General features: G+C 45.6%; 1 protein-coding gene across 1 annotated transcript in view; it reads left to right on the forward strand.

The window, feature by feature from the left end:
• Nucleotides 1–1857: 1857 nt before the first annotated feature.
• NTN4 (netrin 4) overlaps nucleotides 1858–19824 on the forward strand; it is a gene marked incomplete at its 5' end in the record, with an annotated part of 44343 nt that continues 26376 nt past the window's right edge. The window contains 2 exons of the mRNA XM_083859055.1: nucleotides 1858–2331; nucleotides 19129–19407. Coding sequence (XP_083715181.1) covers nucleotides 1858–2331; nucleotides 19129–19407 — 753 coding nt within the window. The remainder of the gene's footprint in view (nucleotides 2332–19128; nucleotides 19408–19824) is intronic.

A 19824-nucleotide genomic window follows, 5' to 3' on the forward strand; every position in this document is an offset into this window, starting at 1 on the left:
TACCACTTCCCCAATCTGCTTTGCAATCCCACAACCGAGGGAACTGCAGTAAATGTTCATCTGTTTGTGTAGCAGCCAACTTCACTGTGTTACACGTAGCCAAAGAATCCAGGAAAGCAGCCAAAGACATAAATTAGGCCAACTACTGGCTAGCCTAACTGATAATATGATAATAGCACTTAACTTACCTACCCCTCAGGAGAGCTACGTAGTTAATGTTTATACAACACTTTGAAAAGGATGTTCGGGAGTTTTAAGTGATATTACATTGACCTTACAGTTCAATTTGTTTACTTTTCTAGAGCAAACGTATTCTGCACAGTTGCTGCAGGTCATCTCCAACACAGCTTTACCAGCACACTGTAGGAAGTTAACTTGACTGAGCATTTTTTGTTCACTAAAAGTTTCCCAAGACTGCTTACCCAGTGAACTTCAGAGACTGGATTCAGAAGTGCCTTGTACTGGGTGCATAGCAAGCAGCAGTCCACAGCTTTTCTCTATAGAGAAAGCCTGTACAGAGCTTTGGTGGTAAAAATGGTTTTTATCCAGGGTGCTTCTTGAGGAGCAGGAGAAGTGGGGGATGCTGTCAGGCTTGGAAGGCTTAACACTATTAGTGCATAATATAGCTTAATTGCAACTATCACACTGTAGGCAAAAGCTGAATAAGCCCCAGATAAAAGATTTATTGGATGCTAAACTGAAATGACCTTCAGACATAATAAAAATGCCAAGAAGAAGACATTAATTGGTGCACAAAGCTGACTCTGTATGACTGGCCTAGTGATAAAGAAGACATTATGCACCTCAGATGCTGTGACCTGCACACATCCAAGTCAACAGAGTTGTTTTTTTTTTTAATATTAAACAATTCACCAAATACCACTTTGACCTACTCTTGCATTTATTAATAAAAAGTTGGAGAGCCCCTAATCAAGCATTCCTGCCCCAAGAGTTGCGTTGATTACATGTCAGCGTTACATAGTTTCACTGTAAAGCCCAGGGTGGTTTTAGTTTTCTTTGACTCTAACTGGATTTTAAAATTGGCAAGACTTCCAGAAGAATTTGAACAAAACCACAGAGCCTCAGCTGTGCGGCAGCTTGCCAGCATAATTTCAACCAAAACTTCTTTTCCTTCCCTTTACACAAACCAGGAACAGCCTTTCCAAACCTAAGCGGTGTGACAAACACTGATGTCAGCAGCGGTTTCTGATTGTGGGAAGATTTGGGGTAGGGATGGAGTGGCGGGAAAGGGGGTGAAGACTGAAGTCACTGCTGGCAGGTGATGCTGCTGTGGCTCTTACAGCCCTGACGTGCTGCACACTGGGCTGGGCTGCAGCAGTGCTGTCCCCAGGGTAGTGTCCTGGCCTCATGGCAGCCACGCTGCCCTGGTGCCAGCTTGCCTTTCTTCGGCTTCTCTCCACTTCCCCAGGGCCACCTGGATGCCCTTGTTGTGGCCCTGAAGCCTCAGCCCAGCTCTGGTCCCTCAGGGTGGGAGGGCAGGGTGTACTCATCCCTCCCCGTGTGCTGCTCCGCATCTCTCGGTCGGTAGGGATTTTCCCAAGTGCAGGGAAACCCTGAAAGGTTTGGGCGTGGGGGCTTTTTGTTTTCATAGGTAGGCTGAGGTCCACAGAGGGGAGGGCAGGGCGGCAGTGCCGCACCGTGCCGCAGCCCCTCCAGGGCCCGGGGGGTACCAGGGGCGCACGGCCTCGGCGGGGGCAGCATCCCCCGGCCGCGGGACGTGTCTGCCCTGAGGGGCGAGCGCTCCCCCCTCCGGAGCCGCCTCAGCCCCGCTCTGTGCCCGCAGGTCCTGGCGGCGCGGCGGCGAGCAGCCCCTGCCAGAAGGCCTGCAACCCTCGGATGGGCAACCTGGCGCACGGGCGGGCGCTGCGCACCGAGACGTGGTGCGGGCGGGACGGCGCCGAGCGCTTCTGCAGCTACAGCGAGGACGAGCAGCGGCGCTGCCGGCGGCCGCGGTGCGGGCGGTGCGGCGGGGCCCGGGCCGGGCTGGAGCACCCCCCCGCCGCCATGGCCGACTCCCCGTTCCGCCGGCCCCGCACGTGGTGGCAGGCGGCCCGGGATGTGCCCCGGGAGACCGTCCGCCTGGACCTGGAGGCCGCCTTCTACTTCACCCACTTGATCATCATCTTCAAGTCGCCCAGGCCGGCTGCCATGGTGCTGGAGCGCTCCCAGGACTTCGGGCAGACGTGGAAGCCCTACAAATACTTCGCTGCTAACTGCTCGGCCACCTTCGGGCTGGAGGACGATGTGAGGCAGAGAGGAGCCATTTGCACTTCCAGATATTCGAGCCCCTTCCCCTGCACTGGAGGAGAGGTAAGCGTGCCTGGGTTGGGACAGGAAAGCCCTTCCAGCCCCTTTCTCTCTGCAATCTCTGCACCCGTGTTTACTCTTCATATTTCACTGCACCAACGTCTCTTGTCACTGCAGGTATTTCACAGGGTAGGTTAGCGTAATTCATTCCCAGGTGATGTAAGAACCGCCCTGCCTCTTGCTCTGCTGCATTCATAGTCTCTCTCTTTTCCAAAAAATTCCTTTCCTTTGGCCTGGTGAACCCCGCTATACAACTGGCTATACAACCTTGGCATGTGCTGCCCATTCCTCAGGAATGCCAAAGGGAAGGTAAACTTCACCCTCGACAGCTTTCTCCACATCTTGCAGTCATGTGGTTTTAAGGTGATGCAAATCAGTCTGACCAAAATGCAACTGTTAAAATTAATAGTCACCAGGTTGACTTTTAATAGCGACTGCCTTCAGTGAGAAGTAGGCCTGTAACCAGTGAAAGAAGCTGCTCACCACACACTGAAGTATGGTTCCCATAAACCAGGTTAGCCAGAGAATTTTAAAACTTACACCTTGTCTTCTTTTTTCCTGTGCACACTTATGTGAAAAGAAGAAAAGGAAGAAAAACATCATATTTGCTAAGAGGAAAAATATACATGGAAGTGGGACGATGATCAGAAACAGCAGATACCAAGTGATGCATTTGGAGGCACTGCCAAGGATACTCTTCCCAATGTGCAATTGTGTCCCCCAGTGCTTGGGAGTTTCCTCAGGGAGCCGTGGGCGTGGGGCCGCCCTCCTGTGTCCCTCCACTCTCGGGGACACGTCCCCGGGGACCAGCTCTGGACTTTAAAGGCTGCTCCCTCTAGTGGCCTAATTTAATGAAATTGCCTGAGAACTTAATCAAACTTAAAATTTCCCACTGGCCTAACACAGAGAAAGCATAAAATCTGGTTAGTGACTCGGGAGATCACTTACAGTACTGTAGTTTCTGCTGAGAACTGGTTTTGAGGTGAAAGGGCAGTCCTTGGAGGCCAGCATTCATGTTAAGAAAAATCATATATTCAGACCCCTTTACAATCATTTGTGGTCACCTCTAGCCATGCTCTGGCTAGGAAGCCATTCTCTGCAGAAATATTGAGAGCTGTTTTTTCTATAAAGTGCATCTGTTAGCTGTGTCTCAGCAGGCAGCCAATGTCTTGCTCTGGGAAAAGCTGTTCCATGCTCTCATCAGCTGAGAAACAAGGATCTCCAGACCTGTCAGACAGATCCAGGGTGACTATTCCATTACATTTTAAACAAAATGGCTGTTGAGAAAATGTGCTATCTTTATTTTCCTGCAAGCCTTTGCTTGTGCCCCCAAAAAGCTGCCTAAACTTCCTTTCAGAGTGCAATATAGGGGCTTACAAGAAAGGTGGAAAAAGACTTCTCAACATGGCCTTTTCTGACAGGACAAGGGGCAACAGGTTTATACTGAAAATGATTTAGATTGGAAATAAGGCATTAATTGACTATGAGGGTCATGAGGCACTGAAACAGGTTGCCCAGAGAAGCTGTGAGTGGCTCATCCCTGGAAGAGTTCAAGGCCAGGTTGGATGGGGCTTTGAGCAACCTGATCTATTGAAATATGTCCCTACCATGGCAGGGATGTTGGACTCAATTATCTTTGAAGGTCTTTTCCCTACCAAATAATTTTGTGGTTCTGAATCAAGGCTAACTACAAAGTAAGACCTACAAAAGGAAGGATGTACATACACCACTGGGGATTTCTCAGGCCCTCAGTACTTGTGCCAGCCTCTGTGTCCAACCATCTGAATCATAGTTACGCCAGCCTGTGATGGAGGGCAGGGAGAAATCCACAGCTCTTAGGCCAGCCACTGGGACTTCTCTTGGGTATATGACTTGTGTGCAGCTTTTTTAGCTTTCCAGGGATTTTTACACAGGGATGAGAAAGCCAGGGGACCCTACAAGGAAGCATTTGCCTCACAGGTATTGGGTGTCGTGTTGCACCATCCAGGTGCAGTTTTCATTGTGGTCACTGCACACCAGGATGGTGCTGTCCCTGCACACAGGATGGTGGCTGTGCCTCCAGAGAACATGTACAAATCCCAATCTTGGGCAAGCTCCTCTCTGGGCTGGTGCAATGTGGAGACATTAGAATCAAGGTCTTGTGTGTAGAAATCAATGCCTGTCTCAAGAAGAAAAGTAATTTGGTGGTGTTTGATGCATCTGCAGCAGCATGCTGCAAAGCAAAGTTATGTACTGGGCTTGCTCCTGTGAGATCTCTTCCTTTGGCATCGCTTTAGTCTGTGTTATTGCAAAGAAGCTATAAAAGTCAAGAGCATTTAATTGTTCCAAGTTTTAAACAAATATTGCATCCAAGGAGCTGGACTGTAGAAGATTTTGCTCACATGGTGCACTTCAGTTCCTGCACTTAAACACCACTTTTTACCTGCTAAGTAATAGCAGCAGCTCTCCAGATGGCAAGCCTGCATGCTTAGCAAATATCACATTTAATTTATTACAGTGTGCTGCATTCCAGCAATTACCAGTAGCTGCCAATAGCAACATGTATCTGACCTAAAGAAACATCAGAGTTTTGTGTTCTGTTTGGAGTTATGTTGTGCTTTACTCCCACTTTGGTAGCACCTAATTTCAGACATATGGAAACAGTAATTTCACTTGAAACAGTGGTTTCAAATATGCAGTCATCCAAAATGTCAACGTCTGAAGGGTATGTCAACTCATTACTCAGAAGAGTATTACTCATTTTCTTTAAAGCACAGTCACAAATTCTGTGACTGCCACTCGATTTCTTTCTTAACTTTTTAGATTTTTTTAACTGTGATGTAACAACTGTAACCCCTGATCCAAACCATGTGTCACACTGTCTGTATACTGCTTTTTCACACTTCAGACATTTCAATGCCACATGTGCATTTCTGGGCACACTGTTAAGGGCTTGCAGGATTTTGCAGGATGCTGGGGTCTCTCTGCATGCTGTTGGCAGCTCACTCGTTGCTGTCTATCCCCTTGGATGAGTAGTTTGTCTCAGGTGAGGCCTCAGGTGGTGATGACTCACCCCAAATATCACTGGAGTTTAGCACAGACCTATGGCTTGTTGGGCTGGTGGTTTCTGGTTTTACCTTCTGTAAAGAACAGGAGGTGCTGATCCCCCTGCATTTCTTTCTGCTGATTGTTATGGTGCCAGCAAGCCCCAATTCAAGGCAGCAGTGTGCAGAACCCCAGAGTACTCAGGGGCTTAGGGCTTTTTTTCAATATATCACCTGTCTTAATTTGGGTCAAAGGTGTATCTGCTTCACTTTTTATTAAAAAGAAATATCAGACTTTTTGCATTCTGCCCTCATCATCATGAGTCATTCCTTAGATGCCTACTTCAACTCTTATGACAAAAATCCTCCCTCATCAGAATTTGTACTGTTGTTGTTCTTGAGGAGATTTATGATAGCATAGAAAACAAGCTGACAAGCCTCTAGGTTCATTTCAAAGACCCAGACCTCAGAAATGCTGAAATGGCTCTGGGAGATGCCTTTCATCCTTCTGTAGCAGTGTGACTCTGGGTGGGCTTGCCTTTGCAGTGGTGGGACTGGAGTGCTGAAGAGCACTGGGAGAGTGATACTTTTGGAAGGGGCACCATGCTGTGGTCACCTCAGCTGGGTGCCACCTCAGCAGTGGGAGCCAGATGAGGTAATTATGTCACACAGCATTGTGTGGCACTTGGATGATCTATTGATGGATAGAATCCCCTCATCAGGGACTTGGCAGGTCCCTGCTCTTCTTTGCTCCCTGTCCCTAATGCTGCAAGTCCATCAGACATGGTTATCTCTGATATGGATGAGGCTCCAGCCTGAGGCGGGCAAGAGATGGAGGATCAACAGCCCAGTGGTGGGAGTAAGAAGGAAAGGACTGGGCAGAACTGCCAAGCAAAGAGCTTGAAGGCTGTACTGATGTCAGGAACACGGCACTAAAATTCCCTGGGTTTGGTCTAAATGGTTTTCTTGGTGGAAGTAAGCATGAGTTCACAGGTCAGCATGTACCCAGAGACCTCGGGGCTCTGCAGAGCTAATCTCCATGCAGGGCAGCCTGGCTGCGGTCTGACCTCATGCAAAGAAGAACCACTGTTTCAACAGCCAGCAAAATAGTTAGTGATTTCTCTGCAGGTATACAGAAACCAAACAAACCAACTGAGCCTCTCCTCAGTAGAAAACACGAAAGGAGGCAGAAGATGGGTGCTCACCTCCTGCCCTGGCATCCCAACCTTGGTACAGCCAACCTGCGTTTCCAGCTAGCTCCAAGCATCTGCCTGTTTGAGGAGTTGGATTTGCAACATTGTGAAGAGGACACATTCCCTTGTCAGGGAATAATTTCGGATCAGCTGCATGCAGGGAGGTCATTACAGACTTTCCCTATGCTTAATATAGTGAGTTGTTTCACAACAACAGTTTGTTTAGCATAGGCAGAAACCTCTAAATGTTAGCCTTGCATCACTAGTGTTTTAAGAGAAAGGCTGTGGCCAAGTTTTAGCCTGAATCATACAAAAATGCTACAAATGCTGAGTGTTTTCGTTACTTTTCAGGGTGTAACCCTTCAGCCACATTATTGCAAGGGAAATCAGAACTGGACTCACCAGCTAAACATAATCTGATCTAAGTAAACAAGATGCAGAAATAAACTCAGCTTCACACTCAGAGAGGAATACTAATTTTACTAATATGCATAAAAGGCTATCTTCCCTCCCATAGTTCAGATCATATTAATATTTCCTTTTCAACACACTAATCTTAAAATTATCCTTGGCTGGAGATCATTATTGAAGGCTCATCCACAAGGGGCCCTTAGCAGATGTTAATTCTTTAACTGTGAGTGAGAGTGACTGTCCACTCTGCAATGCAATTATCTCATTCACTTTACATTCCCATCTGTGGTCAATTCAGATTAACTCGCCTGAGTGTCCCCATTTAGACAAGCTCCAGGATAAAAGGGCTTACTGAAGCAGAGTCTCCTTGACAAGATTTTAGTAAATTAGTAACTTATTTTAGTGTTCATCGATTCAGAATACTGCTAATAATCTCTTGGAGACCGCAGCCATTGTTGCTGTTTGCTATTTATAGAAGAGGTGTATTTGCAGTTTGACTATATTCCAGCAACAAATTCTAACATGCTTTTAACTTTTGAAACATCACATTACCACTGTTTTGCTGTGGGATGTGTGTCTTACTGAGCATTTTTATTGATCTTGTGCCTTCCGTAGTGGAAAAACCTTAATATATTTTGCCTTTCTCTGTTACTGCATGCAGCCTGCCTCTCTTACATGAGGATTTGAACACCAGTCCTACTGGTTTTACCTGAAATTAGCTGCATAGAGCAGAAGTAAATTGTGTATTTCTACTCAGAAGTCTGACCATGACAGACAGTGGGTGGTTGTAACACTCGCTGCTGAAACAAATAGGAGTTAAAGACAGTCACTTTTATTTTTGAGTCCTGGTTTTGGGTTATAGAAACTTCTGTCTGGTTGGGTTTTTTTACCTTTTTGGCCCGAATAAGCTTGGGTTTTAAGCTTAGAATTGTTGTCCTTAACTAAAGCTACATTTTAATTGTGCTGAGGTCCTTCAAGGATCTTGTGGGTAACAGATTTGAGTTCAGTCACTTGCAGGACTTCACAAAGAACCTTGGCAAATATGAGAGAATAACCTCAAAATAGCTTGGGATATTAACCCATTAGAGGGCTGTGAACATCTTTTTTAATTGTCCTGTGCCACTGATGTCTGCACAAAGTGAAAACAAAGGCCCTTTAAATAATGGGGCAGCAAAAAGCAATGGGGGAAAGGGCAAAATTTAGCTTAGTTTTCAGCTGTGCCTGAGAGGACAAGAGACAAAGGCCATTCTGGGCACATGTGGAGATGAACCTTTGGTCTCTGACAAATTTTACCATGAAAGATACTTTAGAGTTCAGTCACAACAGGGCTGTCAAGGCGACCAGCACTTTACTTTTAAGTTTTATCTATGTGGAGTATCAGGCATGAAACTGCCAGATCTCCCCCTCTCCCATGGGCCATCCTAGAGGAGTGACATGTCCTCTTATGAGGGCTCCTGGATGGTCAGCATCTTGGGAGGACAAGGGCATGTGAAGATCAACCTGCCCCATGATCCTCTGCACGATTTCACCCATTGCAACTAGCCCATAGGATTGTCTCCTTCCTGGATTTCCCAGTGCTTTTGGCACTTGGGAGTTGGCCCTTTGCTCGGCCAGTTCTTGAAATGCAGCTGCCTCTGAGATGGAGCATAGCCAGTGTTTAACAGTGCATATCAGCAGTCCCCTGTTTGGAACAGCAAGTTTCTAACAACTGCGTCTGGATCAACCTCCAATTACGGCTAAAACAAATTATTCTTTGGAGGGAACTTGACCAGTCTGTGAAAGGGGGAAATTGTAGGCTGCCAACAGCAGGAGCGAATGGGTCCCAGGGCTCCAGGAGACCCTTTCCAGACTTCTTATGTAGGATGCGAAGAGCACTGTACCCACATGAAACAAGAGGAGTTTGGGTAGGCAGAGTTTAATTCTCTAAATTGGCATCTGGCCTTGTTAGCGGGACTATTGCTTCCCTTGAGAAAAGTGCCATGGGATTTTAATGGTGCCTCCGGAGCCTCTCTTCAGACACTGCACCCCACTGCTTCATTTCACAGTTCATTTTTGGCATGAAGAGAAGGCTAGCTCACTTATTCAGCTCCCAGTTCTCTGGCTGGAAAGTAGGACTGCCATGTTTCTCTTTGGGATTCCTGGATACAACTGGTTACATGGGAAGCATGTAACCTAAAGCAGTGTATTGGCATGTCTCAGAAGTTTTGGATCAAAAGCTCATTTGAGATTAATTGCCATGCAACAGTGGGTGTCAGTGTGTGATACACAGTCTAACAACATTCAAAACCCTACACAAATGGTGAAGTTCTCAAATTGTCCATGGGTAACATTTCACAGGAAGAAAAGAAGTTAATGTCCAGAACGCAGTTTACTAGATGCATATTATATGAATCTTTTATCACCAGTATCTCTGCAGCATCCCTCATTCCAGTAATCAAAATCTATAGCTATGGATTGAAAGAGGGGTGCTGTTTCTTGTGACCTTTTTGACCGTGTGTAGTTACATATAATTCCAACAGGTGGTCTTTTTCCTAGAATTAAGTGTAGCTCATGGTAGCTGGGTAGTTCAAGCAGACAGTCCTATAGACACAAAGCCTTTTCATTATAAACAAGAGCAATTGAAAAATATTCATGGAATTGTGTTACTCTTATGCTGAAAGAAATCCCCTTGATCCTTAGTATCATTGGAGTTACTGAAACACTAACCTGCTGCCTTTCAGGCTTTTGCAGTGGTGTGTTGTGCTCAGACGCTGTTAAAAAGGTTATTCTGCAGCTCTGGGGAGTGAGCCAGCTTCTCTTACAGCCCTACCAATGAAGAAACAAGTCCAGTCCTTTGTTTGGCTCTTTGGAGGTAGCTCCAGGTTTTCTGGGATCTTCCATATGCATAACAGGTACTGCTGGCAGGCCAAGGCTGAGAACATCAATCTTTTATGGGAATAGGGAAAGGAGGGGAATTGATGGAAGGAAGAGTACTTAAATATCATCTTTCTTGCTGATGGGTCAAAGGACTTCGTATCATCAGCTGAGATGTGCTGGTTCAATTTCCTGACTGTGCTAGCACAGCCTTGGAAGCATTGATTCTAAAGATGAGAAAAAGGCAATAATTGTTTTCCTTGATAGTTCATAGCCAATTATATCATGCATCTGGAGGGTTTTGAGCCAAGAAACTGAGTGTTTCTGTCTGTTTGATGAGTGAAAGTAGTGGTTAAGCAAAATGGAGCCATTGTGGAATAAATTATCAATTGTTGGAGAAGCACTATTAACTGGTGTTGGGAAAGATGAGGCAGGAAAAGCTTCCAAATATGACTGCCTGGCAAGAAATACTGAAGATATAAAACCTGTGAGTGAAATAGAAATGAAAGTCAGCTTTGAGATGTGATCATGGCAAGCAAGAAAACATTGATTAGCTAGAAGATGGATGGAGTGATGACAAACAAAGGGACACTAAGAGACCCAAGGGTGTAGCCCCTCTCCACCCTGCCAAGGTATCAGGGAAAAGGTAGTTAAGAAAAGTAGTCTTTAGAGTTCAGAATATAGGATGATACAGTGATATAGTCGTTCTCATAGGCTGTATGCAAAGTTTGTAGGTTTTGTATCTCACGCCAGTTGGTCACTGTAAATTAGAATATTCAACACAAAAGGAGATATAATGGATTGTAACAAAGTCCTCACCCTTTTACCTGTCCCATCTCTCTTAACTTACCTCTCTTAGCTTACCTCTCTTACCTGGCCCACCTCTCTTACCTTACCTCACTTACCCCTGCTACCTCTTACCTCTTACTCTCTGTCTGTCTGTCTGTCTCTCTCTCTCTCTCCCCCTCTCTCTTTGGGGCTTCCCTTCAGCCGAGGCTGGTGGCTGAAGGCAAAGCCCTTTTTACCCACAACCCTTGCAATAAAACCATGTGTTTCTAGAATATCTCAGGTCTGCAGAGTTCCCTCTCTGTGCCATCCACAGATGCTCCTACAAACCGGAGATGAAGAAATCCAAGAGATTTGAGCTGTAGTGTGATTTTTCTGATAAGAACATTACTTTTGTGATCATTGACTGCATGAAGACAGGAATGACCTAGCAGTGTTTCATTTTCATCTAATGAAATTCTATGGTTGAATGTTGAAGAAAAGCTGAGGAGATGGCTCTCATCTGGCTGATTATTGCCAGAGATTTCAAGGATCCTGGAGAAATCCCAAGGCTCTTCTCTAGCTCCCTTGTGCCTTTTCCAGCCCCTCACTGGTCAGCTGCTGCATGCAAATTGGAGCTCTTCCTGTACAGCTCCTTACTTTTGAGAGTGGCAGAAGAATGCTTTGAGTTTCCCAAAAGATAAAAGTTACCTTGGTATAAATTAATTTGCAGGGGCTGATTATTTGAAATAGTTGGGTTTTCATCCTGAAGTCTATGTAAGATTGCATAACTTTTGAATGGTGAGGCAAGAGATTATTTGCCTTGATTTGTGTCCTGTAAAACATTGCAGAAGGGCTGGAGATGTGGGCCAAATGCTCTCTTATGTTAAATTATATGAAAGAGCCTTGCTAAGGCTGCTGCAGGAGTGCCATTTCTCCAGCATCTCAAGGAGCTCAGGGACTGCTGTTGGTGGTACACAGTGGGTTTCTGTCATGGTTGCTTGAGGATGTTGATTGAGCCTCAATCACTGTGGCCTGCGAGGTTCCAATGTGATCTTACTGTCCCTAATGCAGTGGAAAGGCAGGTTTTCCAATTTCTATTGTTGTTTCACCTCATCCAGGTGATGCTGAAGTGTGGACCATGGGGGTGGTCAGAGCTCCCCACAAGAAAAAGAGGCTCTTCTTCCCTACAGTCCACTTGGTCTGACAGGCAGAAAAAGAAAGAAGTGTTTTAGAGGAGCTGGTGGGTAATACTTGCTCAGCTTAGGCTGATGAACTTTCCACACCATGTGATTTATTTGCAGCATCTGCCAAAAGGAGATTTGTCTTTCTTTAGCCTAGAGTCAGTGCAATGAACGTAGCACAGAGATGCACGTTGGTTTCTCGCCTAAAATCTTGTTGCTTAGTGTGGTAATGTATGAAATAAGTCTGTTTTGTCATTAGAAGATACCAGTGTTGTGGCTCTATCAGCCTTCTTCACAGGGAGTAGTAGTTGAACAGGCTTGATTTTGTGAAGCAATGAAATTGTTTTCTTAAACTTTCAGGACTTAACATCTTTAAGGTGTATCTTCAAAAGGTGGTTGAAGTTAGACAGTGGTTTCAGAGGTTTTTAGAATGGACTGATGGGCAGGGACATGGATACACATTCAGTGTAAGGGCCCATTTCTGTAGGGAGCTAACTTCGCAAGCAAAATATTCCTCTGCAGACACAGCTGTACCCTCCAGGAAAAGCCAATGAAAGCCTGGCAGATTTACACCACAGGGATGCAGAAAATCCCAGAAACTAAAATACCAACCAGGAGGCTAAATGCTAGCATAGAGTTGCACCCTCAATACTGAAAGTGGGAGACAAAAGAAGCTACTTGCAGAGTATGTGTCTCTCTCAGAAGGTATATGAGGGCAGGGAATCTGCTGGCTGTTTCCAGCACTAGGTCTGGTGTTGAGACCTGCCTCTGACAGTAGGTGTGCCTGAGCTGCTCTTGCTGAGAGCCCTGTTAAACCAGGCAGCTCCTGTGTCTGAGGCTTCCCACTGTAAAAAGAAAAAAGATCCCCAAAGGTGTCAGGGCAAGTAGGACTCTCCCTGTTCCCCAAAGGTACCAAATTAGATTCAGTGCTGAATCTTGAGTCTTGCTTAATTACTCTCTCCTGAGGAGGCACAGGGGGACAAGCACAGAACAGTCTCAGCTCCAAGGTTCCTCTGCAGCACTGAAGGTGACAAAGCAGGGGTATGGAAAAGAGGTGTGAGAATGCTGTCTTTGAAGGGAGAATACCTGACTGGCATTGCATTTCTGCAGTTAAATGTACATCCAGGTCCATCAGTCAGGCTTTTGTGGTGATGATCTTATTGCTCCTGGTACATTTCTTGGGTGGAAGTTGAAAGCAGACACTGTGGCATGTTGACAGTTGACACACATATTACATCATTATTAATATTTTCAGTTACACATTTCTACAAACCAATCTTATTGCTCCCTGGGAGCTTTCCATAATGTTTACCAAGAGAATTGACTACTTATAACTTTTACATCTATTGACCAGGAAAGCTTAATTGCCACAATAAAATTTCCCTACTAAGCTTCTCCGAACAAGACCAGCCAAGGCTGAAAGCAGTTGCCACCTTTGGTTGGTGCCTACAGGAGAGCTCCTGGGCTGTTGGATGGGCTGGGCTGGCTGTGGAGGGAGGTGCAAGGGGATGGGGTGCAGTGGCTGGGGGATGGCAGAAGCGTACCATGCAGTGGATATAGCATGGACTATCTCAGCTTGTGCCATTGTTTGAAGTGACAGCCAGGGCCTGTGAGCACAAGCAGATGTGAGGCAATGCTGGGCACACAGCTGGGAATGGGATGTCAGAGACAAGGGTTTGCTTTCATCTCAGCCCCAGCACCAGGCAAGTAGTGCCTAACCTCAGCTGCTTGTTGTGCTTGAGAGAAATTTTTCAGGAGGGAAAAGGCTGATGTCCCGGACGTGTTGGCAGAGCTCCACCACTGCATTTACTGCCTACATTTTCAGAGGCTTGTCCAGGCACTAAATAAATCAGATCACTTCCAGTGACGTGGAGATTCCATGGGGCCCCAGAATACAGGCCAATTAAGCATATTTATTTAGTTCCTACATACCAAGAGCCACTGCAGACTCCTAATGCAAACTTTAGTTTTTCTGTTAAACACTTGCTTAGACATCATATGCCCTTCTGTGAAGTGATGCACATCCCTCATTGCTTTTGCTGTCTATCTGGATAAGACAACAAACTTTGCATTGTTTTTATTCATACTATTTTTTCATTTGCTCCTGTAAAATGCATTGAAAGGGATAAATCTACCAGCAAAAATCAAGCAAGCCAGTACTGAATTTATCAAATGCCTCTGAGCTAATTACACGAATGACTAATATGCATGTGTCATTATTGTACTCAGTACTTATAGATACATTTTCATGCATCCAGGTCAGACAATACAGGGTGGAGTTCATCAGTCTGTTTTGGAAAGAAACCACAGATCACTTCATGCAATGTTACTACCCTAGTTTTCATTTACAACCAAGTAAAAACGTGGTTATGTTTTTAGTATTTGTTTATTGCTTTTTTTCTGCCGTATTCCTGTTTGTTGGCTTGTTCCCATGTGTGTATGATTCTTGAGTCTTCTATCCATTTGTTCTCTCTGTTTATAATTTATGGACATTGCCATTTCATGAACCATCTCCTGCTGCCTGCCTAGCTGAGGCCAGGCTCTCAGTTGGAGATTGGAGTGTGGCAGCTCTGGCCAGGCACAGGGATCCACGGGAGTAGCACATGCACAGCAGCTGCAAGACCCTGTGCAAAGCCTCTGTAATTGTGCCTATTTCTGAAGGTCTGTGAGGAAGAAATGTTTTGTGGATCACCCATGTCTCTTCAATGCCACAGGCATTTGTATCCCAAAGGATCCCACTCCATTGCTCTGGACATTTGCACCTTGACAAAGGTCCAGGCCCTTGCAGCTGCATTCAGTGGAGGTGGGCTGGTGACTCATTGAGAAACCTTTGCTCCTGGCAAGTCTTTTATTGTTTTTGTTGACTGAGTAAGTCAACTTTGATTTAACAGCCTATTTTTTTACTGTCAGAATCATTCATTAGCATTTTCCTTCCCACTGGGGAGATATGTATAAAGATGTCCTTTCATTGCCTCTCACATGTAAACATATTAGGGTACTTCTTGCAAAGGGACTTTATGTATTTATATATCAAGGTCATTGTGTTGCAAGTGGTTACTTGAGTGCACCATGTCCGTGGCTGCTGCTTTATTTATATACAGGGCTACATTACTGCATCTGCAGAATGATGAGGAGTTCAGACTTCTTCTGCCACTAGAACTTGTGAAATAATCGACAGAGCAAGAGTTGCTCATGACAACCCCTAAGGAAATCGAAACCCTGTGGAAATTTATTAGAGGCTGTGTATGTAATGATGTGACCAGTGGTCTGGCAGAAGGGCAGAGTATTTTTACTCCACGGCACATGCAAGGTACTGTGGGACAGCTTATCCTCCCCTGCTCCCTTGGAGTGGATTTGGCTTCCCCTGGGAGTGGAGTGGGCTCCCTCCTGCCACCAACATGCATCACACTAAGAGCAGTGACCTTCCTCACTTAGACACTGCAGACTACAGCTCCTATGTGGCTGTATAGAGACCACCACCATGCCAAAAAAAAAAAAAAAAAAAAAAAAAAAATCTCTGTCCAACTTTTAAATCACCCCCCAACTGATGTTGCTTCATGTAAAGATTGCTTTTATAGCACATGGGATCCAACACCATCATTCCACATGTCACAGAGGCAACATTACCCCAAGGACTAGATATTTTGTTTCTGTTTGCTTCCTGGTTTTATGACATGAATTATTGCTAGATACTTAATTTTAAATGGAAGCTGAGATAAAGATTCAGTTCCTGGGACTGTATATAAGAAAAATCCCAAATATCATAAGATTTTTTGTGATCTAGCAACACTGGGAATGAAAACATATTTCTGATAGGATATAATATGGATGTAAAACACAGAAATGCAGGAGTGCTTCAATGTATTACTTCTGACTTGTTTTACAAAATATAATATTTTAATTAGTGCATACATTTCAGAACTGCTGATGTAAAGATCAGGGCCTCCCACACTTTGCCCCATCACACTTGGGGCTGACTACTGCGTAAGTCATATCATCTGCCTAATGCTGTGATACTGGGGTTTGATGTTTTGTTAGAAGACCTCACACACAGAGATGGGCTTGAGTGGGAAAGACAGAAGTGTGGTGACCCTGGGATGCTTACTGGTGAGGCTTGCTGCCCCCAGAGTGGCTAGAGACCACTGTGCAACAGAGTCCTGGCTGGACAGTGGCACCAGGGAGACAATGGGCTTGTAAAACCACATCATCAGATGCACACACAAAGTGTTCTTTTGCAATTTTTCCTACACTCTTTCCCAAGGCTGCTAAAACTAAATATTTTGGTTAAGGAGACTTCTGACTGCAGTAGCTGGGAGTTGCCACCAGAACCAGAGGTGTGAAAACCCAGTCAGGTCTGCTGTGCAAACCATGGTTCATTAGTACAGAGGATGCTGAAGCCCTGTGTCCATCCTATTGGTGGAACAATTGCATGGAAAAGGCCAAGAAGAGGTAAAAGCCGGAAATCTGGCACTGCGTATGTGTGTACTTATGGCTGGGCTGCTGAAAAGCACAGGGGTGCAAACCCATGACAGCTGTGTAAGACCAGTGTGGCCCCACTGATGTGCAGACTCCTGAGACCAGCTGGGATAAATTAGTGATGTTAATGACTGAACAGGGAAGTCTTGCTGAGAAACACATCCTTATCCTTATTATGCAGTGTCTGAGGGCTTGTAGAATCCCAGCTGAATCTGCTGTGTCAGAGCAGAAGATTGCAATTTGTATGATACCCTACATATTATAATGACCAGTTAGTATTTCATTAAAGCAGGGCTGCCAGGGTCTGGGATGCAGGGATGTTTACTGTCCTGGCAGCACTGAGACCAGGCTCACCCTGTTACATATCTGCAGGGCACAGTGTAGCTCCACAGGCCAGGGCTGCTGGGCACAGCCACAGCAATACAGGACAGCCGGGGGGGAGCAGCTGAGAGCCTGCAGCCCCTGGGAATTACAGATAGAGCTCATGTTTAGCATCACTGCTTTCAAGTAGCCATAAAAAGAAATGTTTGTAGCATTTTAGGGTCTGAGCAGGAATACTGGCTCCATTGAAATCAGCAGCATAACTCCCCCTGAATTCCACACAGACGAGATTTAACTCTGTCAGTGCAGAGGCACTCAGGTTTATTGATTTCCTTGCTGTGATTGTCTTTACTAGAACCACAAACATCAGTCACATGCGTTAAACAGGGATAGATAAACAAGGAAAAGTGAAAGCATGAGAGGAAAGTCTGCAGCTCCATCTAGCATAAATTGTTCCCATTTATATCGTTTCTTTCCTGCTCTCATCTGAATTAGGACAAACAAAGTATTCTCTGAGATGTAATTTATGTAATATCAAGAAACCCAAAATGCTAGTTTCCACCAAAAATTCTTGACCCAGCATTTTCTATCAACTCCACTCAAAGGAAATCAATGTCTCCAGTTTGGATTTTTTCCAAGGAATTTTCTTTCCATATATGAAAGCATCTTGTGTTCACAGAACCACTAGCAAGTAAATGTGATCAGAATGGCATTGATCTAAATTTGGGTAAATAACAAGCCTTGGGTACAGGGGCAGGACTTGATAGTTGGGGTTCAGTTGAGTTTCTACTGATATCCGCCTTATATTTTTATTTTAGGGAAGAGCAAAAAACTCTGTATATCCCTGAAAGAGAGGGGGGAAAAGATCTCTTTTGAAGTGTGTTACTGTTTATTTATACCCTTCATCGAATTCAACACTTTTGCACAAGGAACATGCTCACCAGCCCTGTCCTCTGACCACCTTTCCTAGTTAACCTTCTCCCTTATCTGTGTCTTTCTGGCAGAAGATTCTCAGGTACCTTTGGGAGGGAGTGTTTACAGGAGAGCAGGGCAGAACTGCAGCCATGGTGTGTTTGCCAGCATTCAACGCCCAGCTTCAGCACAGGCGAGCCCTGCTGTCCCCAGCATGCTGGTGGCAACTGTGCTTGGCAGGCTGGGGGGCACGCAAAAGCACTCTGCTGCCATTCAGCCCCAAAGCAAGGGCTAAATCTCCTTCCAGACCGACACAAAGCTTCCTCTGGCTGGGTTCTGGCAGCTCTGGAGAAAAGCCAGCTCCCAGCCAGGAACAGTGCCAGCAGTGGTGGGGCTGATGGAGGCAGCAGCTGGTAGGCAAAGCCTGTGGGCAGGCCAGCTGGCAGCACTGCGGTCATTATTTCCAGGATCTGTGGATCCTGGTCAAATAAAAGGGAAGCCTTCATCAGCTGAAGCATATCAGCCGCTTTCTTTGGAAGGAGTGGATTTAGGGGTAGGAGCTGTGATCCCTGATAGTGACACCAGCAAGTTGGTGCCTTGCCTCTCACTGTGCAGGAAACAATGGTTACCTCCTTGCTGCCTGCAAGAGGCTGGCTGGCATTTTGGGTGGCATGGATGGTTTCTGTGGGGCAGCACTGTAGTTTGAGGAGGTTTTAAGTCACTGCTGGGAGTAGTGCATTGAGTCATTAGGCTGCACCACACCCTCAAGCGCTAAAGTGATTTGATCAAATGTTGTTTATAATTATTGTAGTTCATCAAGCCGTTGGTGACTGTTCAGTGAAAAACTACTTAACTATTCAGAAAGTGTCACTGTAAATTTAATGTACCAGTAACTAATACCTGTCATAGTTGTTTTATGTCAATGGTAGTCATATAAAGCATATACTGTTTCTTATTTCTCATTCTAGGCAGTTAGACCAAAAACTTTAAAATAAGCCTTTTCAAGAAAATTGGTTATTTTTATCTAGTGCTCTCAATATTCAGATTGAGCCAATATTTACCTATTCAATCAGACTGAAGTTAAAATAAAGAAAGAATGATAAGTATTTGTTTAAACTTTGGAAGCCCCCCTCTTTCCTTTCTTTCTTATCTCAGTTTTCTTGATTATCAGCTCGCTGTCACTAATTGCCACACCTAATTACTTTTCCAGTAGGAAGCAGCCTGGGACTGATAGGAACCAAATATTTGGAAATATGAGCTATATTTGTTTAAAAATACACCCATTCTGGGACAGGGAACGTTAATGAAGAGTCCTCCACATGTGCATCACCTGGCAGAGTGCTGGTCCCTGTTCTGGGCCACACCACATAGCAGCGGCACCCACCTCTGATTTGAGTTAATGGAAAAAAGTCACTTGACACCCATAAGGTCCTTACTTTTTGTGGAGAGGAATGTAAGGGATCATGGAATGTAAGGGTCACCCTGTGCACACTGATTTGGAGGTGGATTTGCTGCTCCCACCCCTTGCGGAGGGGGAAGAGCATCATGAGAGCCTGGTGCATGCTCCCAGAGGATGCCGTCTTTGCCATTGCACCCCGTGGCCCACCCTGGGGCTGGCTGACATCCTCCTTTCTGCTTCACCCACTGTGTTTCTCTGCCCAGGTGATCTTCCGAGCGCTGTCTCCGCCTTACTCCACGGAGGACCCGTACAGCGCGGAGGCGCAGGAGCTGCTGAAGATCACCAACCTGCGGGTGCGGCTGCTGGAGTGGCAGGGCTGTCCGTGCCTGTCCCCCAGCCCGGCCCCGCAGCCCCCGCCGGCCCCGCACTACGCCATCTACGACTTCATCGTCAAGGGCAGCTGCTTCTGCCACGGCCACGCCGACCACTGCGTCCCTGTCGCTGGATTCAAGCCCATCAGGGTGGCTGGTGTTTACCATGTGGTATGTACGTGCACCGTAGGAAGGCAGAATTTTAAAAATAGTGAAGAGTATATACAGTATAGAGTATATGGAGTATGGTGTAGGTCCAAGTATGTGATATTTGACGTGTGATGCCCTGGATTCCAAAAACAGTGAGCAGAAAGGGTCTTTACAAAGGAGGTGGTCTCCATGTGGGGCTGAAGTGCTGAACTTCTTTTGTGTCTTGGTGCGGGACTTTCATCTTTCAAAGGTGTTCCACAGTAATTTATTTATTTCAGGTAAATCTTTAAAAATAATTAAAATGCTGACACCCATCTTTTCCCAAATGCTAACTTGCGATAACACAATATCTAAAGGATTAAAAATGCAGGGCATTTTGGTAACGAAGAAGGAGGAGAGCTTCTCTGAAGATATGAGGCATCATGTGACTGCCATTGC

This window comes from Zosterops lateralis (genome assembly GCF_965231275.1).
Source record: "Zosterops lateralis genome assembly, chromosome: 4".
NCBI classification, from domain to species: Eukaryota; Metazoa; Chordata; class Aves; order Passeriformes; family Zosteropidae; genus Zosterops; species Zosterops lateralis.